Raw genomic sequence first — 21,228 nt, 5'->3', positions numbered from 1 at the left:
CGCTTGCCTCGTATACATGAAGCCTGGGTTCGATTCCTCAGTACCACATATATAGAAGTGGCACTGTGGCTCAAGTGGCAGAGTGCTAGCCTTGAGCAAAAAGAAGCCAGGGACAGTGCTCAGGCCCTGAGGCCAAGGCCCAGGACTGACAAAAAAAAAAAAAAAAAAAGCTAAGTGACAGTGCCCAGGTCCTGAGTTAAAGCCTCAGTAAACGCAGCATCAAAAAAAACCAAAAAAAGTAATTGTTCATGCTGAGGAAACAATAAGAGACCTGAATTACTCAGTGTCTACCCCAGAAAGTTCATGGTCTCTTGTGCGTGTGTGAAGGAAGGAAAAGATGTAAATCATGTAGTGTGATAAATATGATAACCCAGAAATGACACCTCATTCATACGTGGCAATTCCCGGAAGGCTTTCTAAAAATAGCAACGAGCTAATGGGCAAACCTGCCTATAATAAGTCATGCTTTATACGATTCTGTTTTTAGTGAGTTTAGTGAGAATTGTTTTATAATTCATATGGATAAATAATCTGCATACAAATTATTTCCTGTCTGGAATAGGTCCACTTCCTCCTTCCTAATTTGAGGAGAAAAATAACTCCATATTCTTATTCATTTTTGTATTTCTAATCTGTAAATGTGTGTGTTCTCTATTTTGTTTTATGTCAGTGATATTTGACAGTTCCTTCACAAGTAAACATGCATTCAGTTCTTTCTTCCTAAACAAACTTTAGACAGGCTCCTCTTTTTTTTTTTGCCAGTCCTGGGGTTTGGACTCAGGGCCTGAGCACTGTCCCTGGCTTCTTTTTGCTCAAGGCTAGCACTCTGCCACTAGAGCCACAGTGCTACTTCTGGTCATTTTCTCTATATGTGGTGCTGGGGAATTGAACCCAGGGCTTCATGTATGGGAGGCAAGCACTCTTGCCACTAGGCCATATTCCCAGCACCTTAGCCCTCTTTTTAACTAGATCATATCCTTGAGTCCTACCTTTGGCTTGCTTAGACACTGTTAGCAAGAATCCTGCCAAACCAGATAAGCAGGAGCCTCTCTTCTCTTCCCGCCCCACCCCTTGTTATCTGGTCACTCTTTTCCAGCCTTCAGCAAGAATTCTGTTAAGTCTGTTTAGCAAGAATCCTTCTACCCTAGATGTAATTTTCCTTCCATAGCTAGACTCTTTATTGTCTAATCCCCACTGTCCTTACCTATCAGAATTTGAGTTTGTTGGGTCTTCTGCTTTCCCCTCTTCTTCTTCCTTCTCCCCCAATAGTGTGTGTGTGTGTGTGTGTGTGTGTGTGTGTGTGTGTGTGTGTGTGTGTGTGTGTGCTGGTCCTGGGGCTTGAACTCAAGGTCTGGGTGCTGTCTCTGAGCTTCTTGTGTTCAGGATTAGTGCCCTACCACTTTAAGCCACAGCTCCATTTGTTTGATTTTGGTTTTTGCCAGTCCTGGGCCTTGGACTCAGGGCCTGAGCACTATCCCTGGCTTCTTTTTGCTCAAGGCTAGCACTCTACCACTTGAGACACAGCGCCACTTCTGGCCTTTTTGTATATATATGGTGCTGAGGAATCGAACCCAGGGCTTCATATATATAAGGCAAGCACTCTTGCCACTAGGCCATATTCCCAGCCCCATTTCCAGCTTTTTGGTAGTTAATTGGAGATAAGAATTTCATGGACTTTCCTGCCTGGACTGGCTTTGAGTTATGATACTCACTCAGATCTTCACCTCCTGAGTAGCCAAGATGACAGGTATGAGGCACCAATGCCAGCTCTTTTAAAGTCTTTCTTACTATTTTTTTTTTTTTTTTGGCCAGTCCTGGGCCTTGGACTCAGGGCCTGAGCACTGTCCCTGGCTTCTTCCCGCTCAAGGCTAGCACTCTGCCACTTGAGCCACAGCGCCGCTTCTGTATATGTGGTGCTGGGGAATCGAACCTAGGGCCTCGCGTATCCGAGGCACTCTTGCCACTAGGCTATATCCCCAGCCCCCTTTCCTACTATTTTAACAGCTGTCTGAATAAGTTCTTTAGAAATACGATGATGATGATGATGATGATGATGATGATGATGATGATGATGATGTTAAGCTGGGCATAATTGCATGCACTTGTAACTACTTGTAAGGAGGGTCAGGAGTTCCAGGCCAGCCTGGGATATATAGTGAGACCCTATCTCAACTAACACACACACACACACACACACACACACACACACACACACACACCAGAAAAGAATAACAACAAAAGAACATGATTAGGAGTGAATCAATTTCTTGGACTTTGGTTCTGAGTTGGAAGAGATGTTACAAAAAGTTGTGATTGGAGATGTGGCTCAGTTGGTAGAGTGCTAGCCAATGAGTGAATCTATCAGCTACCCAGTTTGTTTTGTTTTGTTTTGTTGCCAGTCCTGGGGCTTGAACTCAGGGCCTGAGCACTATCCCTGGCTTCTTTTTGCTCAAGGACAGCACTCTACCACTTGAGCCACAGTGCCACTTCCAGCTTTTTCTATATATGTGGTGCTGAGGAATGGAATCCAGGGCTTCATGTATACAAAGTGAGCACTTTACCACTAGGCCATATTCCCAGCCCTCAGGTACCCAGTTTGAGCCCTGGTCTCAAACCAAAAAAAAAAAAAAAAAAAAAAGTGAAGAGTTGGAAGAGGGGATAAAAGGCTTTGTTACAAAAGGAGAGAAAGAAGGTTAAGTCATAATTTTTACCTTTTTCTGAAAATTATCTTTTTGGGAGGGGTCTCAACCTAAGGCCTTATGCTCATGTGTGGCTTTTTCACTCAAAGCTAGCACTCTACAACTTGATCTTTCTGGCCTTTTGCTGGTTAATCATAGTCTCATCATAGTCTCTTGTACTTTTCTTCTCCTTGGGCTGATTTCAAACCTCATTCCTCAGATCTCTCAGCCTCCTGAGTAGCTAGGATTACAGGCATGTGCCACCAGCACCCATCAGCTATTCTCTTTTAATAGATGACCATTGTTCTAAGTAGAGGAAACCATCTGGAAATGAGAGGTATGGCTTAAGTGATAAGACCTTGGGTTCAATTCTGACTATCTGAAAAGAAGAGAGAGAGGGAGGGTGGGGATCTGAAAATGAGAAAGAACTTAGAAAATTTGGCTAGACAACAGAATGAGCCTGTATGCATAAATACCCTGTTCAACCACACCACCAAACCAACAAACAAATAAATGAGTTTGGTTTTTATCCCAAGGACAAGAAGGTGTTAAAATTTTCTGAACTGGAGTGCTGTAATCAGAACTTCCTTCCTGTGGAAATCTGGATTATTGTAACATTTTTTTTTATCTCAGAGATAGAAAGAGATACTTTAAAAACTTTTGGGAGAAGGCTGGGAATGTGGCTTAGGGGTAGAGTGATTTACTACTGAGTTCGAAGCCCTGGGTTCGATTCCTTAGCACCACATAAACAGGAAGTGGTGCTGTGGCTGAAGAGATAGAGTGCTAGCCTTGAGCAAAAAGAAGCCAGGGACAATGCTCAGTTCCTGAGTCTAAGCCCCAGGACTGGCAAAAAAACAAAAAACAAAAAAAACCCCACAACTTTTGGGAGGCAAACAGGACTTGATGACTGGATGTGCTAAATTGCTGAGTTAGAGGACTCTAAGATGACTATTGGATTTCTTTCTTGGATCTATAGATAGTAGTGCTTTTGTTGGTTGCTGCTGTGATTCAAACCCAGGGCCTTGGGTGTGCTAGGTAAGCACTCTACCACTGTGCTACATCTCCCCAATGGTGCTATTTAATGAGAAACAAAACTTTGGAAGAGCGACATTTATGAGGAGAAGTAGAGACAACAACATGTGGACTTAATGAGTTTGAGGTAACTGTGGAGACTCAAAGTGAGATAATACTGGGTTTGAATGCAATACCAGCTTTAAAACACATTTGCTTTGTGACTGAGCAATATGCTCCCTGGGTTTCAACTATAAAGTGAGTCTCATCCTAAGAGGTTTTAGATAATTATCAAGAACTATAGAAAAGTCCTAGCAGGCAGCAGCAGATCTTCAACACATCTAAACGGCTAGCACACAATGCAAACTGAGTAAAAGCTCTGATTTGTAAAGGAACTTAATTGTAGAAGTAAAGACAGATCATGTACAGAGATCAATGAAATATGGTTCTCCCACAGGGCAACAACAGGAAGCCTTAAAATATGTGGATCACAGCTTGGGGTGGGAAACAAGACTTGATCCTAAAAATAACCAGTGGAAAAAGAGAACTGGAGGCTTTGCTCAGTATCCCTCCAGCCAAGGCAGCACAAGGCCTTGTGTTCAAACCCCTAGTTCAACCAAAAAATTCTCAACCATAATCTTTGTTCTTTTGTTTTTTTGAGACAGTCTACCTGTATAGCCCAAGCTGGTCTTGAACTCACCATCCTCCTGCCTCCTGTCTCCATGTCCCAAGTGCTAGGATTCCAGGCATGCATCACCACACCTAGTTTTTGACCCTCACTTTCTTCTGTAAATTCTCTGAGGACAGGATCTGTATATTCCCTATTAGTCCCTGAATGTAACCAAGGATATTTGGACCAAATTTGACAAAAATTTCATTTTAGACCTGACTTAGACAGTTCCTTGGTATCATTTTTTTTTTTTTTTTGACTAAGGGAAAGAGAATCAGCACACACTGACCACTTTGGAAGGCAGAGACCATACCAAGCCTTTCCACTGTGATATGTTTTAACAACCTCACCCAAAGTCAGATAGTAACCCAATTTTCAGATGAGAAAAGCAAGATTCACAGAGATCGTGACTTGAGTAAATCATTACACGTAAGTGAACAGTGTCCTTCCCAAAAGTATGATTACATCAGTTTACAACCCAATGTTGTGTGTGTGTGTGCGTGTGTGTGAGCAGCTGTCTCTAGTGTTTATTTTCATCTGCATTGTAAAGAGAGTTTGCTGGTATGCCTCAATGAAGTTGGATGTAAATATAAAATGTGTGTTACTGTTTGTGTGGGTTTATGGGGCCTGTTGCTAGTTGTCCAAAGTCTATAAGGATGCTTAAACCTACTTCCTCCCCTCCCTTTCCTTCCCAAAGCTATGTAACTACTCTGGGCCTGTCCCCATATAAGGCTGTGTCTGGGGAAGTTGTTCAGTATTGTTGTTCCCCCTTCTCCTCTGAACCCCCCCTCCTAACATCCCCTGCCCTGCCCCCTTTCTGAATGTTTTTAGAACTGGTGGTTTCCTCCAGCTGTCAGCTGGTTACTCTTGCTGCCAATGATTTTGGCTACTTCCCAGCAACATTCAATGGAGAAGGTATTTGATTGGCTTAGAAGCATCCTCTTAGCCAATAGAATATAAATACATTAAAATCCATTTACTTGCCTCTTCCTCCCCCACAAGCCCTGACCAATGAGATGCTGCTGTTGTTATTTTCTCACTTACTGACAATTTGGTATTTTAGAAAACAAAATACTATAGTACTATGTAGAGATTAAAGAAATGAGACTAGAAGTGGAGTAGAAACATCAATACCCATTCCACCGTAGTCTCCAGAAACCCTGGCTCTCCCATCTCCATCCATAAAAGTAGTGGTGGAACAAATGCCTAGATTCCCTCTGCTCTAACCATGGAAGCAGAGAATTTCAGAGGCCAGACGAATATAAAGAAATGGGCCAGAGCTGGGAATATGGCCTAGTGGCAAGAGTGCTTGCCTCATATACATGAAGCCCTGGGTTCGATTCCCCAGCACCACATATATAGAGAACGGCCAGCAGTGGCGCTGTGGCTCAAGTGGCAGAGTGCTAGCCTTGAGCAAAAACAAGCCAGGGGCAGTGCTCAGACCCTGAGTCCAAGGCCCAGGACTGGCAAAAAAAAGAAAGAAAGAAGGAAAGAAAGAAAGGAAGGAAGGAAGGAAGGAAGAAAGGAAGGAAGAAAGAAAGAAAGAAAGAAAGAAAGAAAGAAAGAAAGAAAGAAAGAAAGAAAGAAAGAAAGAAAGAAAGAAAGAAAGAAAGAAAGGGGCCAGGCCAGATGTTGGTGGCTCAATCCTATAATCCTAGCTACTCAGGAAGAGGCTGAGATCTGAGGATCATAGTTCAAAACCAGCTCAGGCAGGAAAGTCCATGAGACTCTTAACTCTAATTAACTGCCAAAAAATCGGAAGTGGTACTGTGGTTCAAGTGATAGAGCACTAGCCTTGAGCTAAAGAGCTCAGGGACAGTGCCTGGGCCTAGAGTTCAAGCCCCAGGACTGACCAAAGGAAAAAAAAAAAAAAAAAAAAGGAAATGGGCCCAATTCCATCAGTTTCAGTCTCTTTCCTCAACTCTAACATACTTTCATACATAACACATGCCATCTCATAAAGTGGTAGTACAAACTCTGCTTTAACTTCTCTAAGGAGACGCTTACTCCTTTGTCAATCACTGATGCTTTTATCTTGTTTTATTTTTCCTTTCTTCTGGTGCTATCACTGGGCTTTACACTCAGGACATCACACTTTCATTTGGTCTTTTCTGCTCAAGGCTGGCAACACTCTGCTCCTTGAGTCTCCCCTCCACTTGCAGTGTTTGCTGGTTAATTGGAGATAAGAAGCTCAGGGATCTTTCTACCCACGTTGTCTTTGAACAGTGAACCTCAGATCTCAGCTACTTGATTAAGTAGCATTATAAATATAAGCTACCAATGTTAGGCTTACTACTGCTGCCTTCTCCTCCTTCCCTGCCCCGGCTCTTCTTTACACCTTTAAGACCAGATTCTCAGATTCACTGCCTCCTTTCTTCCTGGTTCCTGTTCTTGCTCATTTGTATACCTCATGAAGGCTAGTAAATTGGGGAGCAGAGCTCATCTTGGTTCTTTCAGGAAGGTAAGAAGGTTTGGTTTTTTTTAGGAGGGGGGTGTTATTTTGTTATTTATTTATTTATTTATTTATTTTGCTAGTCCTGGGGCCTGAACGCAGGGCCTGAGCACTGTCCCTGGCTTCTTTTTGCTCAAGGCTAGCACTCTACCACTTGAGCCACAGCACCACTTCTGTCTTTTTCTATATATGTGGTGCTGCGGAATCGAGCCCAGGGCTTCATGTATACAAGGCAAGCACTCTACCATTAGGCCGTGTTCCCAGCCTGTAAGAAGGTTCTTGTAGCCCCAGGAAGAACTTGTTGGAATCTTGACTTTGAGGTATTATGTGCAGCCATATCTTGGGTCTGGGAGGGGGAGATCATTCTAGAAAGGAGTCAGCCTTTACCTCAGGGCTGAGATACTCATAATAAGTTCTCTTTGAAGAGCTAGCTTTTTTCTGCACCCCCTTTCACTGTATGCTCCCAGCAACTAATATATACATCTGATCACAGGTAGCTTCTAAGCTCAGTCTCTTTCTGGGGGGGAAAAAAAATCTTTGTCAGTAATAATTCTTTCTGGTGAGCAAAACTGTTCTTCTTAAGATCAAATATATATGGAAATGATTTATAAAGTGTGAATTGCCAAGAGCATTAAAGAAACTTGAAAAGAGCTATCTTAATTACTTGCTCCTTAGGACTCAACCAAGTGTCACCCTCCTTAACTCTGATAGTCCATTAATTCTAGGGCCCAATCTCTGAAGTTCATTTTGCCCTTATTTTATTATTCCTTGTATTGTCTCATTGTTTCGCATTGGGGGAAGAGTGTACAACCTCCTCCTGAATGCAATCGGTTTACTTGCCTCCATAATGACTTGTCATTAAGCTTGCCATGAGCTCTGCTTACTGTACCATGAGCTCATACTACTAAGGTCCATAACCGTATTAGTCATGGCCCCATTCTGCTATCTAGATTAAGCAGTTGGATGTCACTCTGGCCTCATTCCACTCTGATCCTATCTCCTCCAGCCTGGTTTTAGGAAGGCCACAGGACATACCAGGGGTCAAGCACAAGAATGGAGACACGTATACCAGAGAGAGGTGTGTGGATAATTCTTTGCTTACTGATAAAAAGGGAGCAGACACTGTTCTGGGTGGTGTAAAGTACGGGCACTGTGTAAGGATTTGCCTGGTTTAGAACTTGATTAGTTCCAGAGCATGTAGCACACATAAATGCTACAACCTGTACATCTGCCTTTTTGCTCCCTAAGCCCTTCTGTACAACCAACTTACCCATATTTGACATCCCAGGAGGGGCTACATTGGAAAAGTCAGTTCTCTTTGGTTCTCACATTCTCCCTTCTTTTATCACTGCCTCCATATTTGGCCTGTTCCTTAGTTACGAGTGGTCTTTCTGCTTCTGCCCCTCAAAACTCCAACTTTTTACAGGCTCTCCCCAGCCTGTTTGTACCTCCTTGTGCTACCTATGACACACATGCAGGATTCCTCAGGCTCTGTGTGTGTGTGTGTGCGCGCGCGTGTGCATGCACTCTGGTCCCAGAGCTTGAAATCAGGGCCTGGAGGCTGATCCTGAGTTTTGTGCTCCAGTTGAGCAACAGCTCCACTTCCAGATTTTTCTGGTTAATTGGAGATAAAAGTCTCATGGATTTTCCTGCTGAGCTGGCTTAGAACCTTAATCCTCAGATCTCAGCTTCCTGTGTATCTAGGATTCTAGTTACAAGCCACTGGGGCTGGCTGCACAGGTATATTTTCAAGCAAAACCTTCTTCTCACACAAAAACGTAGGGCTATTCTAGAGCCCTACTCTCTTTCCTGTATTCTGCCACCACTGAACACCTGGCTCCCCTCACCTCAGACCTTTCTTCCTTGCTTCCTCTACATGCCTCTCCCCAACCCACATCCTGTTCTTCTTGAACTTCATTCAAATTTTACCTCTTGAACTAAATCTGCTGGGTTTACATTGGTTGATTTTAGAGACCTTGCCCTAGTCACTCCCTAGTCATAAAGCTAACTGCTTACCATCTCAAAATATTAAAACTTTGGCTCTCAGAACAACTCTGTGGGAACAGATACTATTAGTCTCATTTAAGAGGCTACAACAATGACTTACCCAGCACCACCCAGTAAATAAGATGCTGAATATCAGCTTAAATTCAGACCCCTCAGCTTTTGTTCCAGGGCTCTTTCTACAACAGTCTTCTCCAACCCCTTTTGACAATCAGTCTTAAACCTATCAACAAAGCACTTGTTTGTATTAAAGTAGTTGCTCTTGTTTTTTCTTTTCTTTTTTCTTTCCTTCTTTTTCTGTCTTTTTTTTTTCCAGTCCTGCGGCCTGAACTCAAGGCCTGAGCATTGTCCTTGGCTTCATTTTGCTCAAGGCTAGCACTCTACCACTTGAGTCACAGCACCACTTCTGGATTTTCCTATATATGTGGTGCTGAGGAATCAAACCCAGGACCTCATGTATGCGAGGCAAGCACTTTACCACTAGGCCATATTCCCAGCCTGCTCTTATTTTTACACCTCCATGTTCTTGTCAACTAGGCTTGCCTAGCATTTTTGTGTCTCCTTCATGTGATTGGCAGCCTACAGAGGAGAGGGAGATAATTTCCTTTCTCTGGTAGCCCCTTCAGAATCCAGGAAGAGTTCTGTCAAAGGAACTGAGCCTAGAGGTAAGGTAGATAATCCTTACTTGGATCTTTGACACCTTTAAGTGCAGTGCAGACCTAATGAAGGGTGGGTGGAGATGATAATAACCAAGAGCAGCACCCATTTGTTGTGCACTTATGGAGTGCTAGTTCTTTATTTACATCATTCAGTCCTTATAACCACAAATTCCTAAGCGAGATACTATTACTAGCAAATTAGAAAACATACTCAGAGATATGGAGCCAAGGTGCAATCCACATCTGTCTGACTCCAAAAGGAGAATATAAATAACATAATTCAATTTATATTTTAAAAAGTGATAATTCCTCACTCCCTGAAGGCCCTGCCTACCCTTGACTCTCCCTTTCCCAGTAAATTTTATTCACAGAAAGGAGAGCAAGGCAAGTTGTACCTCATTCATAAGTAGTTTCTCGCTCTTTCTCTCATACACACACACACACACACACACACACACACACACACACACACCCCACTTATGCTTATCATTCTCTCCCTAGACTTCCTAGCCAGGGTGGGACTATAAGGGGTAGGAATCCATTTTCCTAGGACTCTAGTCCTTATCCCCTTCCCAGGTGCTAAATAAAAATGAATAAATATTAAATACAAATGGGGCTCAGGACCCATCCTCCTCTCCCCCTCCTTCCTGTGACCCGCAGGGCCGAGGGGGCAGTTTACATTGGGGACTGTCTCCTAGCCCCTTCCATCCACCAACCCATCACTGCCTCTCTGGGCAGGAAACCTGGGCAGGGCCAGCCTGCTCTTTAGGACAGAGAGGAATGGCGGGACTCATTCCCAGCACTCCTCACTGTATCTGAGTCTGAGGCAGCTGCAGAAGCCCCCTCATTCTCCCTGCTAAGTTTGAGGCCCGGGTGCCCAGAAAGGGCATCCGGGATGGAGGGGTTATTTCCTGCCTGCCCAGGGGCGCCGCCGAAGTATCTCCAGGATCTGTGCTCGTCGGTGCTGCCAGTCCTGGGGTGGAGGACGTGGCGTTGAAAGGGCTGGCCGGGGAACAAAGAAGCTATATCGGACCCGTGCATTCTGTGCATTACCAGCTACCAGGACTTGCAGCATCAAAGGCTGAGCCAGCGGCCCATGGCCTGACAGTGTCTCAGAGGCCGCAGTGGCCCCACTGTAGCGCAGGCTGACTGCCCCAGGCAGTACCACGTCTGTGGCTGAGGGCATCAGTGTGTATTCACCATTAAGAGCATAGGAGCCATCTTCGAGCTTCAGGGCCAGGTAGATGCTCCGGACACTAGGGCCCCCCTGCTGGCGAACAAGGATATGGGTGGCTCCAGCAGGAATAGTGACCACACTATTGTATCCATACCTGTGCAGAAAAAGTAGATAAGGCACTTAGCATCTCCTGAATCTCTCCTTCCCTCCAGCTTTGTGCTGTGTTTGATGTGTGTGTGTGTGTGTGTGTGTGTGTGTGTGTGTGTGTGTCTATCTCCTCAAACCTAGGTTGAACTGTACAGCCCAGATCACAGCTACATGCAAATGTGCCCTTTTCCTTCCTATCACTGGATATTTATTTACATTTTTACCTCTTATTGAAGTGCCCTTCTAGCCCCCCCCCCCACTTCCTAGTGCCTGTTTAATTTCTACTCTTCTAGTTCAGGGGTCATCTCACAAGAGGTCTCCCCTGATACCCATAGGGGCTCTCTCACCCCACCCTGTGCCACCTTTGGCTGAACATACGGGACAGTTTACTGTCTAATCATCCATCTCCCTTCTGGACTAGAAATAATGTTGAGTCACATCTGTATCCCTAGGATCCAGAAAAGCACCCAGAAAAATAAATGTAGTAACCTGAATTTTCGGAAGGTGCCTGACTGCTTGCTGCAGCCAGAACCATCCCCACCACACACCATACACTTGTCAAACTTCTTTTTGGAGCCAATGATGTGGTCGCAGCCAGCATGGATGCAGCGGCCCTGGACACAGACTGAGGTGCTGTCTGGGGAGCAGGGGGTCCCATCTACTACCTGAGGAAAAGAGAAGGGGAACTGTAAAAGGATTCTTCCTAAGGCAGGAGGGCTTGGTAAACTAAACAGATGCAGGTCTGCTCAGGGAAAGGGAGTCAGAAAAGATGGATAAGAGATGGGAATGCTGTAAAAAATGAGATCCACCCTGTAGTGACAATACTAATTTTAAAAGTTTCCATTTTCAGAGTACTGAATGTGAATCAGGCAGTGTATTAAATGTTTGATAAACATGAAACGAAATTTCACAACTTATTTTAAAGGTTTCTAGAGATAAAACTCTGAAGTTTGGAAAATCCTGGTACTTGTTCAAAGGTGGTCATTTCAGGTAATTTCAACACCAAACCTTTAGTTAAATGGTAATGATATCAGATGGACACTAGAGGGCAGAATTCTCTCAGGGCAGAGGAAAAAGAAGGAAGCCAAATGATGCTGCTGGGACTTGTTTTTCTTTCTGGAGCTTTCAACAGAGGCAGTGGCCAGATGTCAATCTATGGGAAGACTGTCCATTGAGACACTGACTGTACATGAATTAAATAAGGCCATAATTGTAATGTGAAAAGTAGAGTCAAGAACTTATTCAAACGATCACACAATGGCATTTTTACCATGCAGGTCCCATCAGAAAAGTTAGATGGACTAGGGAATGTGGATTGTATGTAGGATGAGCTTCATTTTGTATTGGATTATCATCATAATGATAATAATAATTATATTATAGTACAAGATGAAGGGGCAGCAAGAGATAGGGAAACAGAATAGGCTAGAACAGCCTTACAGGCCAATTATTGAGAGTCTGGTGTTTGTTTTCCAAATACCTCATACCCAGGGACAGATAAGTTTGAGTGGACCTTAGGGCTAGAGTGGCATGGTTGTGGGAATGCTAGCAATGGTGCCATTTTGGAGTCTTTTTGCCATCAGAAAGCAGAGAAATGTACTAATGTGAGCATAAATAGAACTTGGGGCTTCCGGGCCTCACCCGTGGTTCTAGCACATAGTAGTAGCCCAGTGCCCGGGCCTGGCAGGTGAGTTTGCATTGGTCTTGGGGGGCTACACCTGTGTAGCGAGGGACCCAATCCATGGGACCTGGGAAGTTCTTGAAGAGGTCAGTGCGGTGATTGTAGGCAGCACATTGCTCCTCACGGAAGGTCAGTGCTGTAGGGGTAAAAGGAACAATCAGAACCCATCCCTCCCTTCTCACATTGTCCCACAAACCACTCCTTCCTAGACTCAGAGAACCTTAGACTTCATCTAAGAAATTTCTCTCCTCCATTGACTTCTAGGGACAGCATTAAAAGATTAAAGTTGGGGGAGTGAGAATATTGAAGGGGGTGACACTGATCAAGATGCCATTGTATTCATAAACCACTTCTTTTTTTATTTTATTTTTTTGCCAGTCATGGGGCTTGAACTTAGGGCCTGGATGCTGTCCCCAAGCTCTTTTTGGCTCAAGGCTACTGCTCTAACACTTTGAGCCATGGCATTCAAAAAACTTCTGGTTTTCTGGTGATTAATTGGAGATAAGAATCTCATAGATTTTCCTGTCACAGCAGGCTTCAAACCATGACCCTCAGATCTTAGTCTCTTGAGTAGCTAGGATTACAGGCATGAGCTACCAGCACCTGGCTAAGCGACTTTGTTTAATACCACTTCCTTTGTACAACTACTTAAATATAATAACCCTTCCAGCAGCAGGGGTGAGCAACACCTTAGTCCAACACTCAAGGGCGAGACCTTCCTGTTCTGTCTTCCCTTCCCAAGGGATGCCATGCTCCCCACTCCTCACCTGTGCCTGTTGGGCAGTTCTTTGTGTTGCAGGAACGGAAACGGGTACGACGGCCTTCACAGTACTTGCCACCATTCCGGGGCACAGGCTTTGTGCAGTCTCGAGATGAGAACTGGACACCACCCCCACAACTCCGAGAGCAGTCACCCCATGGTCCCCAGGAACCCCAGCCACCAGCCTGTGGAACCTGCAGAGGCACAGAATAGAAGAATGGGCTAAGTACACTCTATCCTAGGCCTAGGGCTAACTCCCTTAACTCTCAACCCCTTCCCTGGATCTCACATTGAAGTCTTTAAGCCGATCCACGTGGAGGCAGCGGCCACCCATGCAGGCCTGTGCAGGTCCACAGGGGGTACCATCAGCCCAGGGCGAGTGCTTGGTCTGGCATATAGCATGGCCATTGAGGTGACCAGAGCACCAGAGAGCAGCACAGGGTGGTGGCAGCTGTGGACAATGGTGGGAGTCAGGCCCGAAGGTCAGTTGGCACTGGCGGTCAGCATCATAGTCCTTGCCAGGAAAAGTCACAGGCAGATGCAAGGGAGCCTCTGGCTTGTCTAAGAGACAGTGCCCTGAGAAGGGATTTGAGGCACAAAGTCAGCAAGGGCCTAAAGAGAACATTCTGGATTGCTAGTTGAAAAGTTAGGCTCTTTGGGGTTTGGAGATCCTAGGGGAGGGAAAAATCTTAGGGTTGTATGAGATTTTAAATAGCAACTACACTTAGTTGGATGCTAACTATGTGATGAGCATTAGCTGAATGCCTGTCCAGCACAATCTTATTTAATCACGGCAAAATACCTATAAGGTAGTTGACATTTGTATACCTAATTTATCTATCAGCTACAAAAAGGTGAAGTAACTTAGGTCACACACCTGCATATGTCTAAAGAGCAAAAATCTTCCCACCTGTTCTTTCCCACCACAGAATTTTTGTGCATATGTGCTGTCACTCAGCTTTTTCACTCAAGGCAGCTATTCTGTTACTTGGACCACAGCTCCACTTCTGGCTTTTAGCTGGCTCATTGGAGATAAGAGTCTTATAGACTTTCCAGCCTTTCCTGGCTTCAAACCAGGATCCTCAGATCTCAGCCTCTGCTGTAGCTAGGATTACAGGCTTGAGTCTCTGGCACCTGGATCACTACAGAAAGTTTGAGTCTGCTTCTCATTGCGAACTCTGCCCAAAGGCCATCATCCTGCTGTTCTTGTACACTTCGTTGAGTAACAAGGTAGTTGGCTCCTTCATAGCCAGCCTATTCCAGGGTTGGCCAGTTCTAGTCTTTCAAAGCTCTAGTCTGATTCTACCAAGCCAAAATTTGCCTGCTTTGGTTGCAGTACCCATTCTGGTAGGAAGGGGGAACCATACAAAGACAGCGGCGATTGTCACCCTGTCCCACACAGTAGAGAAAGCACACTTGGAGGAGTCAACACAGCTTTTGGAAAATGTGGAGGAAGTGAGGGTAGAGTGGGGGGACAGGAAGTGACTCCTGAACAGGGAAAGGTCAGTGTCATATTACCGTAGCCGTTGTCTAGGAAGTCAGTGATGAAGTGGGCACTGCAGGGGGACCACGGTTCCTCAGGATCCACATGAGCCATGACAGGAGCCATGACATGGTGGGAGGTACTCCCAAGCCCATTCAAACTGACGCATGGCTTGGAGTTGTCATGGAGCATGTTGAAGACATGGCCTGTGAGAAAAGAAGTCCTGCTAGTGTCCAAGGGTCTTATTTCGATGCCCTAAGGGCGTTACCTCATGAGTCTGGTTGCAACTATGGACATTCAGCCCTTTCTGGTGTGTGGAGGGTCCCTCAATATGTAGTCCTTAGTTATTCTTTGTTCTGCCCTCTAAAGAGAAGACCCTTCTCTATTTATTTTTCAGTTCAGCCAACATTCCCAATCCTGAACCCCTATTGTCTGATTGAATCCCCCTCCAAACACATTTATACATGTACCTTTATGCAATTTAGAGTAAATTTCCACATACAATCCTATTTAATAGAAAACTTACACTTGTGTAGGCCTACAGCAGAGGATTATAGCCCTAGATTCAGGCCTGAATAGGAGGAAGAAGCATCTTGGGACTTCCATTTGCACCCTGGTAAGCTCAATAGCTCCTGTTCTCCACTCATCCCAGGTAGCTCTCTATTCCACTCCAGGTGTCCCATAGCTCCCTGCCCTCCTCCCCCCCCCCCCACCACCTTACCCAGTTCATGAGCAGCAGTGAAGGCAGACTGGAGCCCATCATCCTCCACAATAGCACAGCTCCGAGCTGGGTCACACACAGTGCCCACATCAGCCATACCCAGTGTGTCACAAGTGGAGACCCCACACAGATCCTGCAGAAAGCATTACAGAAGATGCATAGAAAGCCAAGATACCTGGCTAATGATCCACATTAGTGGAGATCAAGGCTCTAAGTACCCAGCACTGTCAGGGCACAGATAGCCACACAGCAATATGGCTGGGGCCAGGCACCATTTCTGTCACAATCCATGTAATGGTGCATGTTGGGATGGTGCAGTGTCTAGCCTGTGGTGCCGACTGGTGCCTCACCTGACGAGTAAACAAAATGGCTGTGTCAAAGTGGTCAGGGTCTGAGTCCTCAGGAGTGTTGAGGCCCCGCTGCCAAGCACAGAAGCTGCGTAGGGTCTGGGCTGCACTGGGTCCCACTTGGGGTCCTTCCTCGCCGGACCCCAGAATCACTAGCCGAGTCACCACCAAGCTGACAGGGTTGCGAATGCTTGGGTGCTTGAAGGCCTTGGCTGCCGCCGCCATAACTGTCAACAGGTAGCGTTTTAGTCCTGTACCATGAAATGCTGCCATCTTGTCATCTGCTACCACCAGGGTCTCCACAAATCTACTCAGGGAAGCAAAACGCTGGAGAGAAAAAGGGAGAGGAGGATCCTGAAATAGCTTCCCAGACCCATGCCTGGCTTCTTCCCTCCCTCACTTCCTGGGTCTGGAACTCAGTAGAGCCAGCTGGACTTACCCCACAAAATTCCTGAAGGGGCAGGGTCCTCCCTCCCCCACCCTGTCCCAGGCCCTCTGAGGTAAGAAAATCTGAGAGATCAGCTGTTGGTCTGAGAGAGGGAGGAAAAAACTATGCTACATCTCAGGGCTGTGTGGGCCCCAAAGTTAAAAAAACAGCTGGGCCAGCTTCCAGGAGGAGCCTTTGGGGTCTCCCAGGCCTAAGTTTCGCTGGGGCCTGTGGGACCAGGGTTAGAGGGTTAGGCTGCAACGTGTCTGCCCTGTGCGGTTGGAGGAACAATTCAGTCAGCAGCTAGGGCCAGGGCCAGATCTCAGCGTGGCGGGTGTGGAGGGAGCAGCGTCTGGTCTGGATTAAAGCTAGAAAGGGAGGAGGGGAAAGGAAGGAAAGAGTGGGGAGACCTAGGAGTGGGAGGGAGGAAAGAATGGAGTCTCAAGCAGCCTTGCCGTCAGTCCACAATGTGGCAAGGGGATTGACCAGAAGGAGGTATGGGATGCCTTTCCTTCCTTGCTCAGCCCTCTTCTGGTTTGCAATTTGCCAAAACAGCTTTAAAGACAGCATCAGAAGCCAGAAGCCAATCCCTTGGGCCTCAAACCTCACTCTTGGAGCTGGGGGGTGTGGGTGAAAACCATTGGGGCAGAGAAGAGAGCCAAGGCTAAGGTTTTGTTAGGAAAGCTTTATAGCTGGATACTATGCCAGTAGGGGATGTCAATAGCCAAGCAGGAGAAGGGGGCGGGGGAGGAAGGGAAAGGCCATTTCAGTCTAGAGCATCTGACCCACCTCGGAGAAACCTTAGAGCAGCTTGGTGGTCTGGCTGGAAGAGCTAAAGCAGAGAGAGGCCAGAGACTTTGCAAGAAAGGCAGGCAGAGGGTAGGCAGCAGAGTAGCCAGAAGTAGAAGTAGGTGGAGAGAGGATGAATAGGGGTCAGTAGGACAGCCATGGTGGGAGGACATTGCAGGACACAGACTCCAGGGCTGCTTACCTTGGCTCTTCGGGGATTGGTGCTGGGGCTCCCAAGAGGAGCCTTGACGCTGCACATGGGACCCTGGTCGCTAGCAGGACTTTTCCGACGTAAGATGTGAGCACCAGGCCCCCCAGCAGAGTTAGGAGTGCCACCCTCCAGGGGCTGAAGGTGGAGTTCAGCTCCTCGGTACTGCAATACCCCTAGAAGGGCTCCGCCATCCCAGTGCAGAGATGCCACTGACTCCGGATCTCCATTGATGGTGCCTGTCAGGTAGGTACCTGGCTCTGCTCCACCCAGCAGCTCAGGTGCTTGGCCCAGGTACTGCACAGTCAGCCCCTCGACCTGCACTCCTGGGTCCTGCTCCAGCTCAAGTAGTAGCATCTCTCCAAAGGCTGGCAAGCGGATTGACAGTCTGGCAGGGGAGCCAGAACCAGGCAGGACACTGCCATTGAGCTTCTCTGGAAACACGATCTCCTCCTCCCGGGGGAGGGGGCTGGCTGGCCAGGCTGAGGGCAGGAGGGAGGCCAGCAGCATCAGAAGCAGCCACAGTGGCAGGCGGAGAGGCACCGAGGGAAGCAGCAGGCAGAACTGGGCTATTGGCAGCCAGCGCCCCGCCAAGCCCCTCCTGGGATGTAAGCCCATCCAGGGCAAGACACCGGTGCTCCAGCTGGGAGGGACTGAGGCCATTTGGGGCACAAAGTCCTCCACACCCTAGCTGTGGAAAGCTCCTCTCAAAAGCCTGGGGACTTGGACTCGTGCCAAGGTTAGAGACAGAGTTTTCAGAGGGGTTGGAGGCAGGCAGAGAAGTTAGAGAAAACTTAACCCTTAGGGAAGGTGCCCAGGGATGTCTCCTCCAAACTCTCCTCCTGTGCCCTCCTCTCCCAGATCTTTGTCTCTTCCTGTGTCTTCCACAGCTTCTTCGTTCTCTCCCTCTGTACAACCGTCTGGCTTCACCTCCGTGCCTGTCCTCTCTGCCCCCTTGTGCTGTGCCTGTCTCTGTTTCTCTCTCTCTCTCTCTCTCTCTCTCTCTCTCCCCCCCCCTCTTTCTCTCTCCCCACCCCTGTCTCTCCTCTGTCTCTCTGTGTCTGTGCCTCTGTGAGTTCTCCCAAGCTTCTCTCCCCACCAGCTCTTTTAAGCTTCCCAGAGTTTCTATGATTGGCTGATCTGTATGCTACTCAGCTGGGAGCTCTGTCAGTGGGACTCTGATGTATCATTGCTTCCCAAAATCTAGTTTTTGTTTTCTTTAAAAAAAAAAAGGGGGGGGTAGTGGTAGTGGTGGATTTGCCCAGGGGAGGGAAATCTAGCAGCCGGATGGATCATGGGCACAGAGCCAGTTGATGACATAGCTTTTTTCCAAATCCCACAGTCAGGCCTCAGCTGTCTCTTTTTGGTAGGACAGAGCTCCAGGGGAGATAGAGAGGGAAAGGGAATGGCCAACACACAGATAGGATCCTGTCCTGGGAGAATCCCTGTTCCTGTCCAACTTGTCCTCCCTCACGTTGCCCTCTGCCTCAAAAGCTGATTTCCAGGGCAGAGGGGACTGAATAGCTTCCTGGTCAAAAGAGGGCAGGGAATAGGGAAAGCACAAAGAGGGAAGAACAAAGAAAGTAGGTAGCTGAAAGCAGGCAAGATGAGTCTATAATTTGCACCTATTTGAGAAGTAGAGTAAGGAAGATTTCAAGTTCAAGACCAGCTCAGGCTAAGGTAGTAGAACTCCTTATCTTAAAAATAAAACAGAAACCAAAGGGCTAGTAGGGTCATGGCTCAAGTGGTAGAGGCTAGCAAGTTTATTTAACACCTTGGGTTTAATCTCCACTATTGAACAAAAGAAAGAGGGAGGAGGGAGGAAGGGAGGAAAGGAGAGAGGTAATAAAAGATAATTTGACATGGCTCATGATAGGACCAAGCCTGGAGAAAAAAGGAGCCTGAGAGACAGGAAGTAGAGAGAGGTTAGCGAGTTTGTTTTCCAAAAATCGTTGACTCTGGCGGAATGGACATATGGAGGAGGTAGACAGCCAGGCAGGAGAGTTAACAACTTTTCTTTTTATTGTTGTTTGTACTGGTCCTGGGACTTGAACTCAGGGATTTAGCACTGTCCTTGAGCTTTATGCTCAAGGCTAGTGCTCTACCACTTGAGCCACAGCTCCACTTCTGCAACTTCTTAGTGGTTAATTGGAGATGAGTCTCAGGAAAGGGGAGGGGGGAAAAGTCTCAGGAACTGTCTTACACAAGCTGGCTTTGAACTGTGATACTCAGATCTTAGCCTCTGGAGTTGCTACCACTATCAGTGTGTGTAAGCCACCTGTGCTCCAGTCAACTTTTCCTTCTAGAGAAGGGGAATCCAAGGTAGTGTCTCCTCCAAGGTCACTTTTTCTCCCTCAGGATTCCCTTTCTTGAGATACTATTACCCTTGTTCCCTCTAAAGTCTGGAAGAGCCTTTCAACTTCAAGGTTTCCCCTTTTCACTTCCTGATTCTCCAATTCTCTGGCTCAGCTCCTAGTAGCTTCCCCTACGGTCTTGGACCTTCTACCCACTCCCAACCATCTTACCTCTTTCTTTCCTATATACACATCTGCCAACCTTACATCAGTCAGCCTCTAGCACAGGAAAGACTTGTTGTCTCAGGAACCCAAAAGTAACCAGGAACAATTTCTGGCCCCACCTTGTCCTGAGGACTCAGGAGTTACTGGAATATCTAGCAATCTCTGACTTTTCTTTCTTTCTTCAAGGGGTGGGGAGAGAGCAGAGGCAGCATTTAAGGGTACTGGGAGAAACATGAGTTGAGTCCCTAAGGTGAGGGGAGTGGCTGATGAGAATGGGAGGTGTTAGAAAAAGGAAGCAAATGATTTCTTTGGTTCTCCATTGGTCTCAGAAAATAGGTATTAGGGTGGATTCTAAAGGCAAGGAAGGGTCAGAAGAGGGGTAATTCCTGCCCACCCCACCCCATGGCCACTGGTTTCCCCAGGAAATCCCCAGGAAAGAGTGTGCAGTGAGTAGGTCCTTCCCTTTCCCAGAGGGGGACCACCTTTCCCTGCCTCCATTCTCTAATTCACCTTCTGCCTTGTCACCTCCTGTCCCTATATCATATCCGGCAGAATACTTCCTTTCCTCTTCCCTTCCTGCTCAGGTCACTAATACCCTGGTGCCCACCATTTCCTGCATCACCTTCTCTATTGTGACTACCAGGCATCCTTCTTGACCCACCATATGCACTGAACCACCGTGGTCCTAAGTGGAGGGGGCTGAGGTTTGAGAAGTCAAGACAAAAGATGTGAAACCAGAGGGGACCGGGACAAGAGGAGCTATCACCAGATGCCCCTTTCCATCCCCCAACTGAGATGAGGACAAAGGGGGTGACTAAGCAGTGAAAGACAAAGGGCCTTAGAGTGGCAGCAACAGTGTGTATGTGTGTGGGTGTGGGTGTTGGCAGCCTGGAGAAGGCACAAAAGATGTAGTGTCCTGAGCAGCCCCCTAGGAGCCTTCATTCCAGTCCCAGCTCAAGCTGCTCCCAGGGATAGGCAGCTCAAAGTTTATCCTGATTTCTCCTAGGCTGTATTAGGGCAAATAAACGTAGTCCCCATCTCCCATCACCACCACATTTACTTAAAACAATAGAGGGTGAGAAGGCATAGAAAAAGAATGGGGGATGTGAATGGTAAGGGGACCAAGCCTCTGTCCTTGCCTGTTCTAGGTCCTGGTCAGTTCCCACAGCCAGGGATCTGGCCCCACCCTTTGGTATGGTTCCCATTAGGTCAATTTTCAAGCTAGAAGTCTGGCTTTCTCCTCTTTGGAGCTAAGAATGCTCGTTGCCACTCCCCTAGTCTGCCTGCTCCACCCTGCTACACTGCTGGTGGGCTGTGTCCCAGGGATCCTGTCCAGGGGAAGATTGGGGGAAAGCCTCTTTCCAATCTCAGGGTGGGAAAATTATACAAATGGGTGGGTGGCCAGGCTGGGCTTGGAGAGAGACCGAACCTGCCCTCAGGGCAAGACAGCTTTTTGTCCAAACCAAATTGGGATCAGAATTCTGGCGCTCTTGTT

At 46.9% G+C, this 21,228-nt stretch overlaps 1 protein-coding gene across 1 annotated transcript; it reads right to left on the bottom strand.

The window, feature by feature from the left end:
- Positions 1 to 9,586: 9,586 nt before the first annotated feature.
- On the bottom strand, positions 9,587 to 19,336 carry Adamts4 (ADAM metallopeptidase with thrombospondin type 1 motif 4). Its single transcript, XM_048357629.1, has 9 exons — positions 17,209 to 19,336; positions 15,794 to 16,117; positions 15,444 to 15,576; positions 14,758 to 14,928; positions 13,529 to 13,815; positions 13,247 to 13,433; positions 12,440 to 12,615; positions 11,288 to 11,463; positions 9,587 to 10,805 (listed from the first exon to the last, which is right to left on the bottom strand). The coding sequence occupies exons 1-9, from the start codon at positions 17,875 to 17,877 to the stop codon at positions 10,379 to 10,381; spliced, it is 2,550 nt and encodes an 849-aa protein (XP_048213586.1). The 5' UTR covers positions 17,878 to 19,336; the 3' UTR covers positions 9,587 to 10,378.
- Between the last annotated feature and the right edge of the window lie 1,892 nt (positions 19,337 to 21,228).

This window comes from Perognathus longimembris, chromosome 11 (genome assembly GCF_023159225.1).
Source record: "Perognathus longimembris pacificus isolate PPM17 chromosome 11, ASM2315922v1, whole genome shotgun sequence".
Classification (NCBI taxonomy): domain Eukaryota; kingdom Metazoa; phylum Chordata; class Mammalia; order Rodentia; family Heteromyidae; genus Perognathus; species Perognathus longimembris.
The sequence above is the reverse complement of the archived record's forward strand: the minus strand, read 5'-3'. Positions and strand labels throughout refer to the sequence as shown.